Source organism: Barbus barbus (genome assembly GCF_936440315.1).
Source record: "Barbus barbus genome assembly, chromosome: 18".
NCBI lineage: Eukaryota > Metazoa > Chordata > Actinopteri > Cypriniformes > Cyprinidae > Barbus > Barbus barbus.
In genome coordinates this window covers 19,445,637-19,467,662 of record NC_136746.1, presented here as the reverse complement: position 1 = coordinate 19,467,662, position 22,026 = coordinate 19,445,637, and the positions used below count along the sequence as shown (strand labels likewise).

At 35.4% G+C, this 22,026-nt stretch overlaps 4 protein-coding genes across 4 annotated transcripts; 1 reads left to right on the top strand and 3 right to left on the bottom strand.

The window, feature by feature from the left end:
• Positions 1-1,415: 1,415 nt before the first annotated feature.
• Positions 1,416-22,016, top strand: LOC306884126 (ras association domain-containing protein 4-like). The gene is made up of 12 exons (XM_079439817.1): positions 1,416-1,510; positions 1,621-1,663; positions 8,387-8,465; positions 8,540-8,615; positions 16,113-16,258; positions 17,906-17,976; positions 18,803-18,963; positions 20,025-20,126; positions 20,195-20,246; positions 20,341-20,462; positions 20,780-20,877; positions 20,957-22,016. The coding sequence occupies exons 3-12, from the start codon at positions 8,410-8,412 to the stop codon at positions 21,024-21,026; spliced, it is 954 nt and encodes a 317-aa protein (XP_079295943.1). The 5' UTR covers positions 1,416-1,510; positions 1,621-1,663; positions 8,387-8,409; the 3' UTR covers positions 21,027-22,016.
• LOC306884129 (uncharacterized protein) lies at positions 2,201-4,620 on the bottom strand. Its single transcript, XM_079439820.1, has 4 exons — positions 4,462-4,620; positions 4,220-4,352; positions 3,125-3,202; positions 2,201-2,602 (listed from the first exon to the last, which is right to left on the bottom strand). Exons 1-4 carry the CDS (start codon positions 4,532-4,534, stop codon positions 2,521-2,523), a joined length of 366 nt encoding a protein of 121 aa, XP_079295946.1. The 5' UTR covers positions 4,535-4,620; the 3' UTR covers positions 2,201-2,520.
• Positions 5,496-7,358, bottom strand: cxcl-c13b (CXC chemokine 13b). Its single transcript, XM_079439819.1, has 4 exons — positions 7,289-7,358; positions 6,558-6,687; positions 6,380-6,463; positions 5,496-6,221 (listed from the first exon to the last, which is right to left on the bottom strand). The coding sequence occupies exons 1-4, from the start codon at positions 7,341-7,343 to the stop codon at positions 6,116-6,118; spliced, it is 375 nt and encodes a 124-aa protein (XP_079295945.1). The 5' UTR covers positions 7,344-7,358; the 3' UTR covers positions 5,496-6,115.
• On the bottom strand, positions 12,694-14,329 carry LOC306884127 (protein DEPP-like). Its single transcript, XM_079439818.1, has 2 exons — positions 14,270-14,329; positions 12,694-13,796 (listed from the first exon to the last, which is right to left on the bottom strand). The coding sequence occupies exon 2, from the start codon at positions 13,793-13,795 to the stop codon at positions 13,403-13,405; it is 393 nt and encodes a 130-aa protein (XP_079295944.1). The 5' UTR covers position 13,796; positions 14,270-14,329; the 3' UTR covers positions 12,694-13,402.
• Positions 22,017-22,026: the final 10 nt, after the last annotated feature.

Below are 22,026 nucleotides of genomic sequence, written 5' to 3'. Positions count from 1 at the left end.
AAAAATATTCAATTACACCTTAAATAAATTCTTTGCACTTATGTTTTGAGTAACCATGTTAATCAAATAGTTCCAGTGTTTTACTGTTATTTGTTAATGGAGAGTCGCACATGGGCACTGTTCAAAAGAACTGGAGTGAAAAATCTATGAGCGTCAGTGGGTCAGGCAATAATGCTTTCTGCACCAATAACGAGAATGACAGATGCAAATAAACCCAGTAAATCACCAAACAGCAAATCTTTGGCTTAAAAATGCCCCTTAATAGCTCAAAATGATCTAATACAAAATGAAGACAGTGCGGAATACCCATTAGCCCTTGTACTTGGATGATGTAAATAGCTGTACATTTAGTATACTTTAACTTTTTATTTTATATAGATGTTTTTGGGTCACTATTAAGATGATTAATGTTCCCTTTAGTGAACATTACTGTTCAGTACTTTCCTGGGAAGTTAAGTTTATTCAATGTATGGTTGAGAGTCATAATTTCCTGTCCATATTTAACATTATAATCTTCTCTAAATTTAAGCCAGTTCAAATGAAGTCGAAACAATGATATTTTAGCACAAATCTGAGGTCATTCTACTTGCAGCTAGCCGATCTTATCCTAAAATGAAAAATCTGTCATCATTCATTTACCTTCATGTTGTTCCTTTTTCTGAGGAACATAAAATATATATTTTACAACAGATGTCATCAAACTGTTTTGGTTACTGAGCACTATTCTTCAGTATACGGTTTTGAACAAAAGTAAATGATGACAGAATTGTCATTTTTGGGTAAACTAAAACAAAAAAATTCACACTGAAATATTTTGAGTATTTAAGTATTCACTTTGTTTCTAAATTCATAAAAGTTCCCTTATTTGGCAAGTGCCGTTGATATAATAATGTCCCTTTTAAAACAAATCTGTCTTCCCATGGGGGAAGTGTCTTGGCAGCTCAAAGCATCTACTTCCTCAAATATTTTATCCGACCTTTCGGTGTCATATTTTCCTAGATATATTCTCAGACTGAGCTAAAAACAGCAAGCTCATGTGCCCAAGAAACTATCTAGAGTTGCATTTATATGCGTATTTTATTGTTAATACACAATTTATATTAACCGAAGCTTTAAATGATTAAAATCCTACAGCTTAATGAAGTTGCAATAAGACAGGTGGACCGAATGCAATTTAACCGCAACCTTTCATTTGCTGCTTAATTGTCTCGTGGTTATCCCAATACTAGTGATAATTATCTCACAGACATGCTAATAATGGTGTGAACTGTCCCGGCGTTTCCCAGGGCAACCGCAGAATACTCCCGCCCACGGACGTCTCTGATTGGCTCCTGTACTCAGCGGAGTATAGGATTGGTTTATACAGCTGTCAGTCTTTTGAACTCGTAGCGTTATTTTGACCGTCTATTCCCCGAGGAAGCAGCAGGGTGAAGTGGAAGATAAGACGCTGTGTCTTACAAAACAGCTGGGCTCCGTCGGCTCTTACAAAGGAACCGCGTTTCATGAGCTGGTAGGACAATATATGCAAGCAAACAGAAAAGATATGTTCTCTAGACAAGAGTGCATTGATAATGGAAATGGTTTAATTTGAGATGTTTTTTTTTCTGAATAATTCTGCAGGTGAGCTGTATGTACCGCTGTCTTCTTTAGAAACAGTTCTCAGGTGCGTGTCTTTATACAGCTGTCAAAACAAACTGTACTTGAGTGACCGGCAACATCTGCGCCAGATGTGTCAGAATTGTGATATTTTCTGTATGTTTCCTTTTCATAATGAAAGCAAATCAAAAATAGCCTATTTGAAACTTATGTGTTTTGCCGGTGTCTTTCAAATCTGTCCAACTTCTGCAAAATAATGACACAGAAATCCAGAAGTGGTTAAGGACTCTATGCCTGATATATTCATGCAGAGAGTCACAGCTGGTTTGCAGTAATTGACTGGGTGGGCAGAGGGGCTTCACAGTGTCTTTTCTTTATGCAGGTGGAGAGCATCTCTAGACATGACCCCTTGTTTTTAAATCAGTCTAATGCACAAGTGGGATTCTTTCTGGTAGACACAGTAGATTGTGTTCCTTTTTTTCTTTCTTTTCTCGAAAGGCATTTCTTGCCATGAGACTAAAGTGGCATATTTAATAATTAATGAGAATGGTCATAGACAGAGGTGGGGTTAGTTCATTGAATATTCAAATTATTTTCCTTCACTGAATATAAGGCTTTTGTTGATTTTATTTAGGTGAATACAGGTTAATTGGGACACTTTGAGATAATTTGTGTATATTGTATTTTTTAAATTAAATGTCAAATGGCTTAATTTCAAATATGGAAACAAAATAGACAGATACCTACACAAAGACCATGCAAAAACTTTTACAAGGTTTTATTAGAAAATAGAAGTACAAAAAATATACAAAACCATCTACATAATACATATATCATTTGTTTGTGCAAAATAAAGAACAGGCAGGATAAATAACAAAGACACATACATAGTCTTTCTACACAGAAAAGCTAAAGATTGTTGAATTACTGCCTCTTGGGCTTTTTTGGTCCATTCTTCTTCTGGAGCTTCAGACAGACCTTCTTCATCTGTGTGTTGAATTTAATCCTGGACAATAGAACATTGAAGGGGTTTAATTATTGGGGAGGCCCGCAAAGCTGAGCAAGCAAAAACACGTTCTCAATGCACACCATTAATTGCAACGTAAACACTTAAAACTCTCTAGAGACAATATTTATCTTGACTCAAACATCTCTGAAAGCATCAGTAACTATATACAATTTGTAAAATGCAAGGCTTCTAGTGCTGCATATAACCAGTGTTTTTATTTGTTTTTTGTCAATATTTTATGTATTTGATTGTCAATATGTTAATGTATTAATATGCAGTTATAGCTTTTGTAGCTATATGGTATGCAGAGAGGGGAGCTAGTGAATCTTTAGAATAAGTACTTTTATGGTAGTATTTGCTTCTGACGCAGAGTGGCAGTGTTTTCACTTCATTCAAATGAAAAACCTATTTTTGGTTTTAAACAAGTGTACTTCTTCATTGACACTTATTTTTTAAATTAGTGTATATTATTATCAAATCGTTTGCAGTGTCATTAGAGGGAAACTGTTGTTGACATACCTTTTCCAGCATTTTTGCAGTTTTTTCCCCATCTTGGAATCTGGATTTAGGCAAGCTTCTGTACCTGACAGCTGGAGTCTGTGGAGGTGAACAGTGTGTTTTAAATGTGTGCAAACTACTGCAAGTAATAAGATACAGCAACATTTGATCTGAAGGATTTACTCATGCCAAACTTCCAAACAAACTTCATTTGAAGTCTTATATTAATGAATTTAATCTTTGCATTGCATCATTAATGCTTAGACTATTGGAAAAAGTGTTTTTACTAAAATTTAAACCAGGTTAAGTGAGACATTTTAGTTTTGCATTTCATATTTCTTCCTTTTTCCTATTTCCTATCCCGCTGCATCTGTATTCACTAGATTTTGCCATAAGACCGCTCATATTTCCAGAGTTCGGTGGTATTATTTGTCTTATCATGCCCATGCATGCCTAATTTGAAATGAAACTTATCTGATGCTTCCCACCAGATAAATTATCCCAACTTGCGATATGCCTCTACATGAGATATTGTGTAATATCGTCACACACTGTTAACAATTACATGGATTGCGAAATGTCCATGAGGGATATGATTGCATGTTAATTATTACAGACTTATAGTTACAGTAAAGTAGTGAATTTATTAGAATAGTACTATTTGAGGCAGGGGCATCATGCACATTAAGAGTTATACATTAACATACTTAACATATTTTTTTTAAAAGCTGGTAAAACAATAATTGCATCTTGTCATGACAGGTAGTAATCACCAAGCATTTTCAGAAATGCAAAAGAGTAACATTGACATAAAACACCTTTTGTGTTCCACATGAAAAAAAAAGTCTTGCGAGTTTTGAGTGACATGAGGGCAATAGATGATGACAGAATTTCAGTTTGAAGCAAAAGATCTGGGTGCGAGGTGCGACTCGATCAGAATTGCCAAATTTATACATGATTTTTTATAAATAAAGTGTTTTAGACAAACTTTTTACAACAATTTATCAAAGGTAATTTTTTTCAGAAGCTGCACTTAAAATCCATTTGTTTCATAAATCTTATGTAGCACAACACATTCAGATTACCCTAAATAGGAATGATGCTTTTTTTACTCACTTGATTTGAACCTTGTTGCAAAGAGGTTCTTTCTGTCTGATCGTGTAGTCTCTAATTTTTCTCAATTGCACTGAGTCAGTTTCCTCAACACATTCACATTTTTCTCGAGAGGATACTGCAGCGGTCCTGTTATCTAAAAACAAACCCAGAAACATAAAACCATGTGTCCCACATCACCTCCATTACCAATATCTGACAAAAATCTGTAAACTGTCCTGATAAGTATTTAAATACTGCTGTACCTGTGATGAAGTGTAAACAGACTGAGATTAGGAGAAGCAGGCAGACATTTGATTGCAGAGTCCTGAAAGCCATTTTTCTAAAGCTGTGTCATTCACAAGAATATCTCTCGAGTGTGTTTGCACAGAACTGTCCTCTTGTTCTTCCTCACTTTCCCTCCTTAAAGCATTTCCTGTTTTGCCATATTAAGGAGGATCAGAGTCACATGATTTCAGGTAAATGAGAGGTGATTTCTCAACCACCATTTTGTATGTTGGTTTTGGGTCTGGAATGTTATTGTTCTGTCAGTGGTTATATGGTTCAGAAAGTTTTTACTTGATCATGTGCTTTTCTGTATCCATTTAGAATTAATTGATCAAACTGAAGTGTTCCCACACATTGAACCAATGAATATACAAAAAATTGCATTGAAATCCGATAACCATGTGCTTCATGTGGTCTATTCTATTCTATTCTATTCTATTCTATTCTATTCTATTCTATTCTATTCTATTCTATTCTATTCTATTCTGTTCTATTCTGTTCTATTCTGTTCTTTTAAATGACTAAATCAAGCTGACTGCATTAGGTTATACCAAGTAATAGTTAAGCGTTTAATAGTTCCTTGCACTTTTAACAGTTTAGAATGTAACTTCTCCAGGCCTGGATCCTTGTGAAAACCCCGACATTAAGTTAAACCTTCAGTATTGTACTTTGTTTGCATTTGGGTATATTTTATATTTTGGTATATATGTGTGTGTGTGTGTGCATGTTTATGTGGTTTATGAGGACACAAATTTGTATAATGACATGGGTATGACGGAGGTATTACAATATGAAGGTGGTTTATGAGGACACTGCCTATGTCCCCGTAATTCAAAAGGCTTAAAAAACATACTAAATGGTGTTTTTTTTGAAAATCTAAAAATGCACAAAGTCTCCCGTGAGGGCTAAGTTTAGGTGTAGGGTTGGTGTAGGGCAATAGCACACACAGTTTGTTCAGTATAAAAACCATTACGCCTATGGAGAGTCCCCATAAACCACAAAAACCAACATGTGTGTGTGTATATATATTTACATTTATATAGCTTTCTATGTATAGAACCTCTGTAACATGATTTGACATCCAACTGTTAAATTTAAGACAAAAATTAAAAAATTGTAAAGCAGAATTTAGTTCTATGTAAACAGACATGAGAACACAAGAAAGTAGAGAAACGCATTGAAGTTCTCTTTTTTGAGCTAGTTCATGTTTATTATATTAGTTTATATTAAACTGTAAAAAAAACAAAAAAAAAACATTTTCTTTAAGTGATCACTGAACACACATTTATAAGAATGTATACATTTATGTGAACAATAAGGATATATAAATGTATAAGAATTTCTACATAAAGCTGTGTCTTCTGACAGGCCAGTACGTTAGCAGGGCTCAGCTCATCTCTGTATAACATGTCAAGTTTAGATACTGTCCCTGTTGTAGCATGTCTTCACTGAATGCCGTCCCTTGGCCTCCATACACGCGTGCACTCCTCTGAATTCAGCCTTTTCTTATGTCCTTGGCTTGTTTAGTGCATATGAATGTACAGCAGTGCTAAAGCACTTTGCACAAGCTTTGAAGAGTATTCGCTCCTGTGAATCTCTTGTTCTTTGCCTCAGTGTCTTTAGTATTTGAGGTTAAGATGTGACCTTCCTGGATTTAACCTGCTTCCTGTTTCTTCGCCTTGGCTTTTGCTTTTGTCCGCGTAAGCATTTTTTGCTGTCCTTGCCATCCTTTTGCATTCTGAAAAAACAAACAAACAAACAAACAAACAGTAGAATCAAGATCAGGAGATTAAGACTTGCAGACCACCATCAAATTTTAGAGATGTTTGGTGTGAGTGATTTTTGGATACTCTGTGCTGTAGTTTAGAGACTCATTCAGCAATAACACTCTCTTACCTTTGCCAACATTTCAGCAGTCTTTTGCCTTGGGGACCATCTGGACTGAGACACACGAGACTATTATTCTTCTGCTGTGTGACTCTAATGAAAAATACAGAGAATAATAGCACATGTAAACCCAATTCTGCATATACATTTAGAATCTTATGAAGTAAAATGTATGTGAACTACTTACATGATCTCATCCTGTAAACAGTTAGGTCCCTTTAGAGTGACTTTGAAATCTGAAAATGGTCCCTTGACTCTTTGTTTGACCTGTGGACACTGACAGGTCTTTGGAACATATTGACTCTCCACCACTTGAACTGTGTTTAGGAAAATAGAAAAAGTGAAATTATTAAACAGCCATGATATATCAAACAATTTCAGAGTTAGTATGATTTTTGTACTTTTTAAAATAAATTAATAATTTTATTTAGCAATGCATTTAAATGATCAAAAATGCTTAAAAATGATTAAAATGCTGTTTTTAATAATCTTAGAATCCTAAAAAAGTATCACAAAAAAAGAAAAAGAATCAGCATATTAGAATGATTTCTGAATGATCATCTGACACTGAAGACTGGAGTAATGAAAATTCAAATTTGCCATCACAGGAATAAATTGCATTAAAAAAGTCATTTTAAATTGTAAAATATTTAACAGTATTACTGTTTTACTGTATTTTGATCAATTATATTAAGACTTGGTGAGCATAAAAGTGTTTCGAACGATAGTATATAATTAAAATATCTAAATTATTATTCTAATTAAAGTCATTTATAGGCTAGTTAAACTTGTACAGTTAGTTTTGCAGAAATGTAAGATTTAATTACGTATAATTTTGCCAACTCAGTTATAACCCGACAGGTGCTCCGTTACGGTTTTATTTCAGTTACTGTAATTCATCTGTTCTGAGACACTCACCTGTTAGAAGGATGCTGAGCGTGAAAGCCAGCAAAGCATACACTGTCAGCGTCATGATGAAAGTGTTTCTGAGTGTAAGTGCTCAGTGGCCTGCTGTGATTTTATACTCCTATCAGGGACTTCCCAGCTCTTGGGCCACTCCTGTAAATTCCAGTGCTTTGTCACTACTCCCACGGGTTCTAGCCATTTGAACACAGATAATAGAGAGGCATTACCAAAAGCCCACTACTGCAGGAATCTTTAAAAACTTGGTCACATATAGATTATGCAGACTATGAGGAATTCCTTATTCACATCTGAAACAAAAATGTAAATCCTGTCGTGATTTCCTCACCCTCATGTCATCTCAAACCTGTATGCTGTTATTTTTCAATGTTGAAAGACTTCTGAAGCCATATTATAGTTTAATATATGAAACAGACTGAAATTAATTTTCACAGAAAATATTCCTATCCTAAAATGGAATCTCATTTGGATCTGTGCCAAAGTTAACGTCTCAAACCAGCCACTGATTCTCACATGACAAATCATGGAGGGGCAGTTTTCTTTCTCTAATACTGATATAGAGAAAGAGATTTGAGAGCTGCAAAAAAAATATATATAATCAAATGGTGTGAAAAAATAAATTATGATTATATCTATAATAAATAAATGATTAATGAATGAATTAAAGTCACACAGGCTAGTTTTATGGTGCTTTTTTTCTCTTTTGGAGCTTGTCAGATGCATTTACTATGATTTGTATTAATCTGGAAAACAGCTGTGTGAAGAATTTTCTAAACTTTTCCACTGAAGAATGTATTACTATTCTGTGACCTCTCAGAAGGTCTGAAAACATGCCATGGCAAGCCTTATGGCGAGATTACACATTTTGTTAACTGTAACTGATTTCCTCATATTCCTGTGATTACTTTCACTTGGTCCTCCTGCACAAGATTCATGGTGACATTAATGGTTCATTTGGATTATGAGTAGTTTTGAAATCACATAACACAAGGTATCATTCACTGTTAATCCCTCACTTGTTCTTGACATTATTAACTTTGTCTCTTTCTCCTTGCTTTCTTTCCTATTGTCTTGCTTATCTCTATCTGAAAGCCTTTCTATTGAGGAACCCGATTATGGATCCTGGCAAGACCTCCTGTGTGAGGCTGAATGAGGAGAAAGTAATTGCAAAGTAAGATTTCCACTTTTGATACACACTGAACATTAGAAACATGTCCTTGTTGTTAAATCATGTCCCTTTTTCAGGTCTGATATTTTGTCCCTTCTAAAAACGTACAACTGTTATCATGAGGGAAAAAGCTTCCAGCTTCGGATTCGTGAGGTATGTTACATCACAGAAAGTGAAACTGCAGACCTAAATCAAATCTTTTGTTTCCTGGTTAGTGATTAATAGATCTAATCTGACCAAGAGTTGAGTCAGAGTGTGTGAGACAGCAAAACAAAAAGATTATTGTCTCAGAATATGGATGTGGGAGTGGGACAATGGAGTAAATCCAAGTGCGGCATTTTTAAAAATGCTGGTTAAATGGGCCTACATGACATGATTGACTGCAAAAAATACTGAGAAAATAGCCTTTAAAGTTGTCCAAATTAAGTCCTTAGCAATGCATATTACTAATAAAAAATGAAATTATTTACTATTTATAAATTCTTTACGGTAGGAAATGTACAAAATATCTTTATGGAACGTGGTCTTTACTTAATATCCTAATGATTTTTGGCATAAAAGAAAAATTGATCATTTTGACCCATACAGCGTATTGTTGGCTATTGCTACAAATATACCTCAGCGACTTAAGACTGGTTTCGTGGTCCAGGGTCACATATGGCTTTAAAAAATATGTGGCTTTATGTGGTGAATGATACCTAAAAAAATGTTATTATATTCATGAACAGAGCTGGGTAGATTACTTACAGACTGTAATCTGTTACTGATTCCAAATTACATGACAAAAATTGTAGTTAGTAACATAATCCCTTACATTACACATTTTAGGCAATATAATCAGACTACTTTTGATTACTTTCAGATTACTTTTGACCTAACTTGTTTATCACTTATGTAAATAAGAAATAGGGTGAATTTGTGCATTTTAATGTGTTTGAAAGACAAAAACCTTCCAAAGACAAAGTAATACATGAATAAATGTATTACTTTGTGTGTGTTCATCCATAGTTGATGTAATGTTGAAATGCTAAGAAAACACTTAAGACTGAAATGATTTCTTTAAACCCAGTGGCTGGCTGTTTCTGTGACCTCTCAATTTTCTGTGTAATTACAGCCACCTGTCTAGTGACTGATCTTTGTGTGAATGTCCGCAGAAGACTAGAAGACTTTCTGAATGTGTATAAGTAGTATAAACTATTTTAGAAAATAAAATTTTAAAGATGAAAAGAAGAATTAGGGAGAATCAATAAATTATGAATAATTTATTGCTATTAAGTGCATATATGTAATCATCTAATCAACAAAAAAGTAACTAGTCTGATTGCAAGTATTTTAAAATGTAATTTCATATAATTGCAAGTACCTAATGTTTGGAATCTGATTACGTAATCTAGATTACATGTAATCATTTACTTCCCAGCTCTGTTTATGAATCATTATTTCTGAGTGAAAACATGCACATAATGACCCTTCCAAGGTCACTAAACTAAATGATTTATAATCTGTTTCTGTCAGTGAACATGACAGAGAGTACAAACAAGCTCCTAATTATTTCCAGTTTAACAAGTGTTTTTAAACGGAGGTTTGTGTGATCTGTCAGCAAACAGGACACAGTCTCTCACATTGTTATGATCTGTTGGATCTGTTACAGTTGCTGTGAAATCCCTGCAGGCTGCTTGTGCTTTTAGAACGAGTTTGGTCAAATTTAACCTCATTATGATACTGAAAGTAAAGAGATTTTCCACTGTTCAGACAAACATAGTGACTAAAATAACTGTTATTTGTCATTGTGTGTGACTATGCATAATATATTACACTTCTGCAACTAAATGTCATTAATTGAACAGAAAGTGCTTTATTCACAAATATGCCACATTTGTGCATAATACAGACTGAAAGACCATCAAATTGGATGCTTTTATTGGGTGTGTTTTTCAGTATGTGCCTCTGGTTGTCTTTTATTTGTTTCAGTGTGAGTGAACGGCTTACTTTAAAATCTTATGTGACTGAATGATGATGCTCAAATATTTCTACATCTCTTACACATCTTAATTTTTTTATTACTAAAATGTTGTACCGTTGAATCTGAATAATTTACATTTGGCAAAGTTCTAGGATCTAAATGATGATCTAAATGCCTGTGATGACAAACCTGTTTAGTAACTCCACTGAGTTGAGGGCATTCCAGAAAATGTGTTTTTTGTTGTTTTTATTCAAGATTATCACATGAGGCTGAGTCACGGGTATTGTGAGGATAAACGGATACTACCATGTGATAATATCTGTATGGAGAAAGAAAGAAAGAGAGAGAGAAAGGGGTAGGGACAGATAAATACAGACTGATGAAAGGCACATTAAGATAAAGACTAAAGGTTCATGGGAAAGTGAAAGTGCTGAAAGGAAATGAGTAACTGTGATAGATTGCAGGGTCCTAGAAAAATAAGTAAGTATTCATGTAGCAAGGGTCGTCACGCTCCAGTTCCCCGTGATGATGGTGTACTTCTTATAAACCAGCTACTTTCTGTGTAGAAGCACTGGCACTATGTTACAGCTGTGTCTATTAATGTGACAGCAGGTCTACAAGGGTAAGCCCAGATAAAAAGTGACTATATCTTTAGAGCATATTGTTTTATTCAAGATCAGCAAAGGTTTTTGAAGACATCCACTTAAAATCAACTTTAAAAGTTTAGGAGATTGTCTAAAATAGTCAGGTTAAATTTTTGTTAATTAATAAGGCAAAATAAACCTTTTTTGAGCATGTTGTTGTGAGAAGACCTAATTGAACCTGGGAACAATTATTGACTACTGGTAAGTTCGGTGTATTATGATCAAATACAACGAATAAAATGAAGATGATTTACCAGTGTCAGATTTGTGTTTGAGGACTTTTAAAAACATAGATTTAAGTTTTCCCTTCTCAATTTCCTTTCACGTAACTTGAAGACTTTCAACTTGGTACATTGATAGCAGAATAATTGCCATTGAAGTAAATTTGTCTAGTTTAACCAGCCTAAACTACTGTTTATAAACAGCTCCATCTAAAAGTTATTGTAAGGAAACACTTCAGTGCAAGATCAAGACTTGGTCATAATGCTTCTTGGTGTTGTTTAGACTTTAGTTTTGAAAGATGAGAGATTAGTCTCAGATTCCACAGAATGCAGCGACCACCCACAATCTATTCGCTGAGCTTATTGGGCACTACACACAAAAATGCATCTTTACACAACTTGCAGAAGTCAAGGTGCACCAATTCTGGAAACATGTTTACACAAGTCAATACACTTAAGGAAAAATTAATCACTGAAACTGACATTTTGCCAGGTTGGTGCATCACATCTTTGAAAGATTATTGTCTGAGCAACAAGTATGTCTGTTAGCGAAGGAATGAAAATTCCTCTTTTGTAAGCAATTTCTGTGAAATAACCTGTACTTTAGGCTACTACATCCCTGCTGAAAAAAACAAACAAACAAACAAACAGCTAAAACCAGCCTACGATGGTTGGCTGGTGTTTAGCTGGTCATCCAGCCTGGTTATAGCTGGTCAGCAGGCTGGTTTTAGTGTTGTTTTGACCATTTCTTTTGCTGGTCAGGCTGGGAGACCAGCTGACCAACCAGTTAAAACCAGCTTGGCCAGGCTGGGAGACGAGGTAAAACCAGCTACTTGAAGTGAAGTGAAGTGAAGTGACATTCAGCCAAGTATGGTGACCTATACTCGGAATTCGTGCTCTGCATTTAACCCATCCAACGTGCACACACACAGCAGTGAACACACACACACCGTGAACATACACCCGGAGCAGTGGGCAGCCGTTTGAAATTGCTTACAAAAGAGGAATTTTAATTCCTTCGCTAACAGACATACTTGTTAAATGAAATGAACATCTACTATTCTGCAATGCGTATTATAAAATTTTTATGATTCGTGATACTACAAAAGAAAACACTTTTCTTACCAACATGTTTCCTCCTTGTCCTCAGGATCAGAGTGTTCATTGAGCGTCCTCTGTTGGTTGTGTTTAGACAATGCTGTAAGATTACATGCAGCCAACAGAGGTCCCCCTTAGCTTCGGAACTGAACTTAAAAAGATAGTTCACCAAAAAAAGATTTTTTGATAATTTACTTTCTCTCATGTTGTTCCAAAGCTGTACGAAATTCTTTCTTGTGCTGAACACAAACGAAGATATTTTGAATAATGTCATTAAATGTAAATGATGACAGAATTTTATTTTTGGTGACTCTCATATCTCTCACAAGCTTATCTCTCACAAATATGTCATCTCTTGGATTGGGGACCTGATATAACAGTATATGTGCTTCTAACCACAAAGAAAATTACTGATGTATTTTAGTCCCTGCCCTTGTTTTATTTGCATAAATTACTTAAGGGATAATAAGGTGGGAAGCTATTCCTGATCTGTGAAAATGAAAGTGTGCAGAAATCTTTATGTCCGTGATAGATAGCTAGATCTGCCATAACATATTTAGAAGCTGATGGTAATATTGTTATTCCTGTTGCCATTTTTTTTATGTCTTTTTCTCCCCCCTAGTCTTACCATCATACATGCTGAATACACATCTAGATCACGTTATGTGTTTTCATACATACATGGCTGACTATAATTAAATCATAGCATTACTTTATCAGGTTTAAACAAACACACTCATACACTCATAGATAGATAGATAGACAGACAGACAGAAAGACAGACATTTTAGTAAAGGACACATAAAAACAAGTCAAAATACATTCTTAAATTTTATTTATAAAACATAACGTAGAAAACCATGACTTTAACAGCGTGTAAACATTAGCATCTTTGTACAAAAAGTCTGTTCAGACAATAAATTAAGAAGTTCAGTTCATGAGATCCTCTGTTGAGTTCATCCATCACTCGATCAGTGTTATCCTCTCATCAATATGATGTTATGCTTTGGTTCATTAGAGTAACCACAAAGCAGCAGGTGCACTGTCAGTCCTGCGCAAATCCTCTCCGTGTGACTGTAAGTGCGTCTGCGCAAACAACCAGTCCAGTGGGTCTTTAGTGCCGCGGTCCACCTGACTGTTGAACCTCAGCGTGACCTCGTCCAGACCCATGGAAGCGCGGCGGGGCTGCAGAGCCCGGGAAGCGCTGCGTGATGTTGAGGTAGAGCCAGCATGTTTCCCCACGGGCTTACGCCTCTGAGTCCTGGATATCCTCAAAGGGCCGCAAGCAGGCTGGGCAAGTTCCTTGATGGAGTTTGTGTATTCTTCCAGGGACTGCGAGAGGTCCTCGCGCGACTCTGTTATTGTCGGTAGAGGAGCCACAGACAAGAGTAATCTCCTGGGTTTCATCCTAGAGAGAGATGAGAGACTGTTAGTTATTCTTGTATTCTGTATCTACACTCTTAAAAATAAAGGTTCCAAGGTCATTTTAGTTTTCGTCTCACCAAAGAACCTATTTAGTAAACTCTTAGTGTGAAGAACATTTTAAAATTCTAACATTTCCACTATGAAGCACCGATTTTTTTGGTTCACCAAAGAACCTTTAAGTGATCGGTTCTTAAATAAAACATTTATTCTTAGTGTAAAGAAAAAAAAATCCTTATTCCATTGTCAAGAGCCTGTTGTGAATCTTAATATTCTAAAGAGCCTTTTTTCACTGCAAAAGAACCCTTTGTGCAATAGGTTTCCATAGATGTTAAAAGTTCTTCATGGAACCATAGATGCCAATAAAGAACCTTTTTTAAAGAGTCTTTAATGACCTTTGAAAGTCAAGAAATGTTTCGTTGTAAATGAAGATAGATAAATCAAATATCTCAAACTTACCTGTAGGACAAGCTTGTAGGATTGCAGTGCTGATTGTTGTGTCTGAGACTGTGTTTGGTTTGATCTGATTTAGAGGCAGCTCACCACCTTTTATAGGCCACGGCAGTAAAGGACCATAAGCCAAGGCTAATGGCACTAAATTTAGCTAAGTGTTGACCTTACATGCCTGACAGGAAGAGTGTGTGTGCTGAACGGAGAGTAGAGAGGAAGCTGACCAATGGGACCCCGCCGCAGCTGCCCCGAATGTTTACATTGCAGTAACAATGAGTCCCTGGGAGCACTCAGCCCTCCACCTACATGCCACTCGACTGCACTCGCTCACAATTACAACAGCTGCCAACACCATTACAATATTTTATTTTGGTCACATTTTTTTTTTTTAAGAGCAGGTCTTCAGAGATCCAGTGGGGAAAAGTCTGGTGGGCAGCTTTGACCTCTGTCTTGCTTTGTGATTGTGTTGAATGATTATTTAGTTAAAGAATCACAAGAATCTCCTGTTGAGGACTGAACAATTTTGAGGATTAAATAAAGTTCTGTAAATTCAGAACGTAAATAGCCTAGGACTGAAATGAGATGTTGACACAAGACCTTCCATCTAAATGAGTTTGTTTGAAACACAGTGGTTTTGTGGTTTGTTGAATTAATGTGTCACTGTGGGGTTTTAAGTTGAAATGCAGTTGCGGTAATAATATAAGATGTAAATTATAATTCACATGTGAATTGTGTTATCTCACCTCAGATTCACCCCTCAGCTAAAACCAAAACTATACAGTAGAGCTAAGAAATGTGCTCATCAAATTAGGTTAAAACCTTTAACTGTACAAAAATAGAAGGTTGTGACACTGTTGCATGATCTGCTACAACTAGTTATTTTAAGCAGCTGTCCTGAATGAAACCTTGTGGTTTAATCTCTGTGGTATATTTAGCTCTGCCAAGACAGTATCGTGCTTTGCATACGAACGGAAGAGATTTATATACTTTGTTGATTTAGGCCTTGATAGGATTAAGACTGTGATTAAGTGGCACGTTTCTGCTTGAAAGGATCATACAGTCTATCTAGCTGTCTATCTATCCGTCTGTCCATCCATCCATCTATCTAATATATTTTTAATAATACATAAAAAAAAAAATTTAACTTTGTTTTTTTTTTAACTTTGTTCAAATAAACAGCAAAGAATCCTGAAAAAAATTTATCATGGTTTCCAGAAAAATATTAAGCAGCACAATAGTTTTCAACAGTGTTAACAAGACATGTTTCTTGAGCACCGAAACAGCATATTAGAATGATTTCTGAAAAATCGCTTTGCCATTGCAAGTATAAATTGCATTTTAAAATATATAAAAAATAGAAAAACGTTAGTTCATTAAAGTGTATAAAATTTTTACAATATTAATATTTATACTGTATCTTTTTAAATCAAAGTCTTTCAAAAAAACAACTCCCAGCCTTTAAACAGTAATCAATTGTCATGTCTTGTCAGTTTGATTAGATGTTGTAAGTATATTTCCTTTTGTGCCGACTGTGGCCTATATCACAGCACTGTAACATTTTCATTTAGCGCTTCTGAGTGTGATGAATATATATAATAACTGACAGTGAATATTACTGAATTGAAAGCACATCATTGTTCAGAATCAAACTCTTGAATAATACATCTAGTACGTGTGCTGTATTGTACTCCTTCCAAAGTGACTTTCCATAACTTCACCGCCTCCAATTGAATATCTGTGTTTGCAACATGCCTCTCCAGCACGTACACTTGAAACAGAACTTAGTCATGAGCCAGCAGGATTTCCTCCATCTGACAAAGGAGTCAATGATTATTATTATTATTTCTTGCAGGAAGAGGGCGAGCTGATCGTGGAGGGTTTACTCAACATCTCCTGGGGCCTGAGGAGGCCAATCAGACTGCAAATGCATGATGACAACGAGCGCTTTCGCTATGGCTGCATAAGTGCATGGAGGTCGGAGAGCTCAGAGTCCAGCAGGTGGGTGGAACCACCGAATGCTGCTGCTACACCACACCCAGATGTGTCCTTTCCTTCATTAGGTCATAACTCCATCTGTTTCTCTCATTAACTCAGTCATAGATGTCTCAAGGCATGGGCCAGAATTTGATATGGGTGTAGAGCTTTTTATCTAGGTTAAATGGCTGGCCCTTTATCATTCTCGGTCAGCTTAGATTTGATCATACTGTACATAATGCTGTGTACTTTTCCTAAAAGCCAACAAATTATTACTTTGAAATCTGATGCACTTCCGTAATTCTCTAGGGATTGATGACCTGTGGTCATTAATAGAAAGTTTTGTTTTGAGGAACATAATGGCACATGGGTGAAACTGGGTGAAAAATCTAGTTTGAGCGACGAATGGAGCTCAAGCGTAGTTCAGGCAGACCATGGCGTGACTGCAGCATAACCTGACGCTCAGCTGATATTAACTCCTCCTACTACAATTAATAAGATATATAAGTTCATCCGTACTCACACTTGCCATAGTCTGTCGCACAGACATGCGCTTACCCTCCTCCATCCACAACTCCTCCTTATGCAGATACATGATCATCAGAATCTGAACCCTTCAGAGCGAAGCCTGCCGCCAAATATAAAGTTCAGGACCTCTACAATATTCTGACTCGAACAGAGTGTTCCTGACTGAACTGCGGTTATGTGGTGTTTATCTTTCACCAACAGAGGAACTGGTTATTCAGAGTCCTGGGCTACTTCTCACGTGCAGGACTCTTCTGAATCACAGAAATTTTAATCAGCTGTAATGTTGAAAGCTGCAGTGACCTTGATTTGATACTGTGAGCAAGAAGATTCAGCACGTGAGCATAAGAAGATTGTCACTGTGATTGCATCATTGTATAGCAACAGATAAATCAGAGTAATCAGATGTTTCTTTTGCAAATTAAAGTTTACAGTTACTCTTTGTAATAGAAAATCACAAAAAAACAATCAATATAAAGTAAAAATTATTTACATGAATTAATTAGTTAATTGTTGGCATTTTAGGGTAATTGTTGTTAACTAAATGTAAAACTAAAACCATAAAACATTTATATTATTACATGAACTAAAATAAAATATAAAAATGTATGTAGTTTAAATTGAGAAAAAAAAAACTATATAGACATACAAAAATTAATAAAAATAACACAAACACAAAAGAAAATCACTAAAACGTTTAACATGAATTAAAATATCACAAATATCACTATATTAACAAAATAAACAATTAGTTCATAATATTAAGAAAAACTATAGCCATATCTCAGTGATACTAAAATAACTATGGCACTTTCCATGAATAATATATAAAAAGATAAAGAAAATTATTAGATTTTGTATTAAATATTAATCAAATATTGTAGGATATCTGCAATAGTGTGAAACTTAAATCAGATGCTTATGTAAGATCAATAAGGCTTATTGCTTATTACATGTCCCAAATATTAATAACAAAAAAATCATTTCAAAGTTTCCAAACTTCATTTAAATCACAATAAAGCACATAATATGTAGTATGATCTCTTGAGATTAAATAACTAAATTTAATGTTTACTTCCATTAAATTTATTTTTATAAAGCTTAGTTTTCCATTATGTATTTTATTTATGTGGTTATTGTTTACAGGAATGAAAATGCTGAACACCAGTTTTGTTCAGAGCCCAACAACAACAAAATCAGTGCCTCACCTATACCCAGTGAGTATGAAAATGATCCATATCATTCCACACACAATTAGGAAAATCTTATCAGAAATGTTGTTGATTCTTGTTGTGAAATGGACAACATTGGTGGTTGTTATTGTCACGAATCCGGTCTATGAACTTCCGTTCACTCACCACCAGAGGTCACCTGCTCACCACAAGGACTCTCACAGACTCACACTACACAGACTGTTACACTACAGGTATACCCTGGACTACATTTCCCATCATCCATTGCACTGATTGCACACACCTGAATGCACTGATTACACAGACACACAGCTGAATCCCATCAGATGCTTTATAAGCCTTGGACTTCCTCTTCCAGATCGCAGAGGGTTGTTTAGCATCTATAACTGTGATAGCTACACTACGGAGCCAGTCTCAGTATCGCCTGTTTTTTTTTTTTTAAATTCTTTCCTGTGTATTTTAGATTTACCCATTGCCTTGCCGTTTGGATACTGTTTGCCCCAGCCTGGACTATTGCTCATGTTTACGGATTACCTCTTTTGGTAAAGCCCTCTGGATATTGTTAGCCGTCGATCGACCACGCCTGTTTAGGATACTTGTCTTGCCTTGCCCTCTATATACCTATTTGCCGTTGTCAGAAACTTGCCTGTTTAACGACCACGTCTCTGAATAAAGCTTTGCAGATGGATCCAAACGTTTCCTCTGTTCCTTCCGTAACAGTTATAGATTAGAATAAGTTTTAACTGAACTAAATGCATATCTAGATGTTCACCACATGTTTCCAACACCTCATTGAATGCTTCATCTTAATATTAGCTTGTTCTTGTCTCTGGTTGCTGTTCTGCTGCAGGTGCGGATGGAGCTGAGGAGGACATCCCCCAACTGCTGAGAACGAGAAGTGACGCGAGCTTTGTGAATATCCAAAGAAGATCCAAAATCCACAACACTGCCGATTCACAGAGGATAAAGAGACACCGCTTCTCCATTAACGGCCATTTTTACAACCACAAAGTAATTTAAATTCAGCTTTTGTGTTAAGACGGTTTTTTCTTTAATATAATAAAAAAAAAGCACAGTTAACCTTAGTGCACTTGAACTACGGCAGTCTATAAAGCTTTCACCTAGAGATCAGCAGGGCAGTGTCTCAGATGGAAGGCAGGGAGGAGTTGGAACTCCTCCGTGCTCCAAGTTCAGGACAATAGTGCTCAGTGAAAGACGGCACGCCTTGTGCCTGGCAAGGGGCCTGTGCTCTCATAAAGTGCCACAGCAGCATCTGTGACAGGAAGTGTCCGTCGTCCAAGTGTTTGTTGTACATCAGTGCTGTAAGATGGATGCAGGTGTTGAGAGGCAGTGTTTTCCTGTTCAGGCCTTCCCCTTTGCTGCTCCATGTGCTTTTATTATTGAGTGTCACCTGCCTCTCATAAATGGTCCTCGAAGGTCATATGAGTTGGCCTGGTGCCTCTGCAGATGTAGATAGATGTACTCTAGCCATAAATGTAGAAACAAGCAGTGTTATTTCAGTAATATTCGGATGGATACTATTATATATTTTTATATATAATATTACATTTGTGATTAATTTTTATTTTACGTATATTCTGCTTTCATTTGTTTAATTTTGTTTTCTCATTTTTATTAGTGTTTTTTTTAAATAGATTTTTATTCTTTTTAATTTAGTTTTACTTATTTTAGTACATTAAGTTAAACTGAATGAAATAAGAAATGCTGCAAGCTGAAATAAAATAGTTTTTTTATATATTTTAATTCTACAATTGCTTATTTTATTGCTGCTTTTGTTTTTTTTACAGCAATTGTACACTATAATTTATTGTTACTTTGTGAACAAAAGTGTCTACTAAACATCTGAATGAAACCATTGTCTGTTGACGAAGTTAAATTGATGACCACATATTATATTACCTGTCAAATTGTATAGTAAGAACATTATTAATTTTATTGTAGCCTATATTATTTTTTCCAAATCTCATTTGCCAAATTTTACACTAATTGTGTGGCACATAATTTATGAAATTTGCTGAAATTGATCTCCTTTTTGCACATTTTCTTTACAGACATCAGTTTTTACTCCATCGTATGGATCAGTGACTAATGTGCGAGTGAACAGCACTTTGACAACACAGCAAGTTCTTAACCTACTCCTTAATAAGTTTCGGGTAAGTTTTTCCTTATTCAGTTAAATGCCACAATCTTTTACGTCTCATTAATTCCCTGTTCTGTACAGGTTGAGAATAAGGCAGATGAGTTTGGCTTCTACCTAGTCCATGAATCAGGGGGTAAACCTTTTCATTCTTAAACTTTCCTTATTTTTAAGAAAAGTCGACTGATCCGCAGATTATAATTATATTTTCCCCCATCTTTTGTCTTTAGAGAGCGCAAAACTTAAGGACACAGAATATCCTTTGGTATCTCGTCTGTTGCATGGTCCATGTGAAAAAATTGCCAGATTATTTATTATGGAAAAGGACCTTGGTGAAGAGATTACGTATGATGTGAGTATTTTGTACATTTCAAAGTTCACAATAGGTCATTCAGAACGTGCTTCCCCTGGCAAACTAATATTCTGTTGTTCAAATATAGACCCCGTAAACAATGTCACTTCCAGATGCTACATATCAAGTCTAATTTTAGGATCCTATCCTGGAGACTAACAATAGTACAAATATTTATATTGCAGACTCAACATTCGTTGTAATATGAAAACGTCGGTTCATGCATATGTGCAGGATCTCTGTGATATTATTGTTAATATTCAGAATACTCTGTGCTTGTATCTCAGTGGTTAATGCAATAATGCACTGTCTTACAGGTTGCACAGTATATTAAATTTGAAATGCCTGTTTTGGACAGTTTCATAAAGAAATTGAAAGAGGAGGAAGAGCGAGAGATTTTAAAACTAACAAGAAAGTAAGTTTCACAAAAATCTGTGTTCCTATAACAAAACAACAATGTATTTTAATCTGTGTTGTACTTTTGTTTTTCACAGATACAGTGCACTGCGATCAATGATATTGCAAAAATTGGATGGCATCTCTAATACTGCAAATTATGCATGAGAAAATGTTGGCTGTTTAGATCAAAGGCATCCTCTCTGTTGTTCAGTCAACATCGGTGATCCACAGATTTCTCATTTTAGGTTTTTAATTTTTGGTGAAGACATGAGTGCAATAACTAGTGTATAAAAAGTATAGGCTACTGGTAAGTAGTGATTAGCAGCTGTAAGTACTTTTAACCACAATTCTCAGGTGTTATTAATGACCTAGAATGTTATTTTATGATGCACTTATGATCTATGACTTAAGACAAACCACTGTGTTTTTTTTTTTGTTAAACTTAGAGCATATACACCCCTGACATGTTTCTACAGTAACTATATTACCTTTTTATAAATTTTAAAATAAAACTAATATATGGAGAATTGTTTATTTGGTCTCACGTTTGTTTTGCTAACATATTGTACAGCGTCATGTTAGTTTATGTACTCGCAAAATGTCTAATTCGTAACATCTTTAATCATTTCCAGACTTTTGACAATATTACAAGTCAGTTCCATTATAATTATATTTAAAATGGATGCATGTGATCCTATTCCAATACGATATCTCTTAGTGCTTCATTTCATTACCTTAAATCATTGTTTTATTGCTTGAGGGGAAAAAAATGTTGTGCTGTTTCCCTCATGTTCCCAATGAGCATTTCTTCTATTGTTCTTTGAATGACCCTTGCACCGAGTTAGTTCCCACAAGCTATAAAAGCTCATGTTATTGAGACTAAGACATGAAGTCAGTGCCTTCTGGCTCGAGTGCCCATGTTACACAGTGAGAGGAACATTACATTACTTGAGGTGGTTCCCATTTCCTGGACAAGTAGCACAAGGAGAAAAAAATAATGTTGTGATTGTTCACTTGTTCAGTCTTTTATGCTACAAAATGTTAGTTGTGATTTTTAAATAATGGTTCGAAATGTTTTTTTTTTTTTTTTAATAACGTGATTTGTAATGACAACAGAAATGTAATGAAACGTATTATTAAACGTATGGCATCGACAAATAATAAT

Coding starts and splice junctions, on each gene's coding strand:
- LOC306884129 (XM_079439820.1), bottom strand. CDS start 4,534: ATGGCTTTCAGGACTCTGCAATCAAATGTCTGCCTGCTTCTCCTAATC. Junction 4,353..4,461: donor CTGTTTACACTTCATCACAG/GTACAGCAGTAT, acceptor GTTTGTTTTTAG/ATAACAGGACCGCTGCAGTA. Junction 3,203..4,219: donor TGCAACAAGGTTCAAATCAA/GTGAGTAAAAAA, acceptor TCACCTCCACAG/ACTCCAGCTGTCAGGTACAG.
- cxcl-c13b (XM_079439819.1), bottom strand. CDS start 7,343: ATGACGCTGACAGTGTATGCTTTGCTGGCTTTCACGCTCAGCATCCTT. Junction 6,688..7,288: donor GCTCAGCATCCTTCTAACAG/GTGAGTGTCTCA, acceptor TCCTAAACACAG/TTCAAGTGGTGGAGAGTCAA. Junction 6,222..6,379: donor CTGCTGAAATGTTGGCAAAG/GTAAGAGAGTGT, acceptor TTGTTTTTTCAG/AATGCAAAAGGATGGCAAGG.
- LOC306884126 (XM_079439817.1), top strand. CDS start 8,410: ATGGATCCTGGCAAGACCTCCTGTGTGAGGCTGAATGAGGAGAAAGTA. Junction 8,616..16,112: donor TCCAGCTTCGGATTCGTGAG/GTATGTTACATC, acceptor TATTTCTTGCAG/GAAGAGGGCGAGCTGATCGT. Junction 20,127..20,194: donor TACTCCTTAATAAGTTTCGG/GTAAGTTTTTCC, acceptor TGTTCTGTACAG/GTTGAGAATAAGGCAGATGA.
- LOC306884127 (XM_079439818.1), bottom strand. CDS start 13,795: ATGAAACCCAGGAGATTACTCTTGTCTGTGGCTCCTCTACCGACAATA.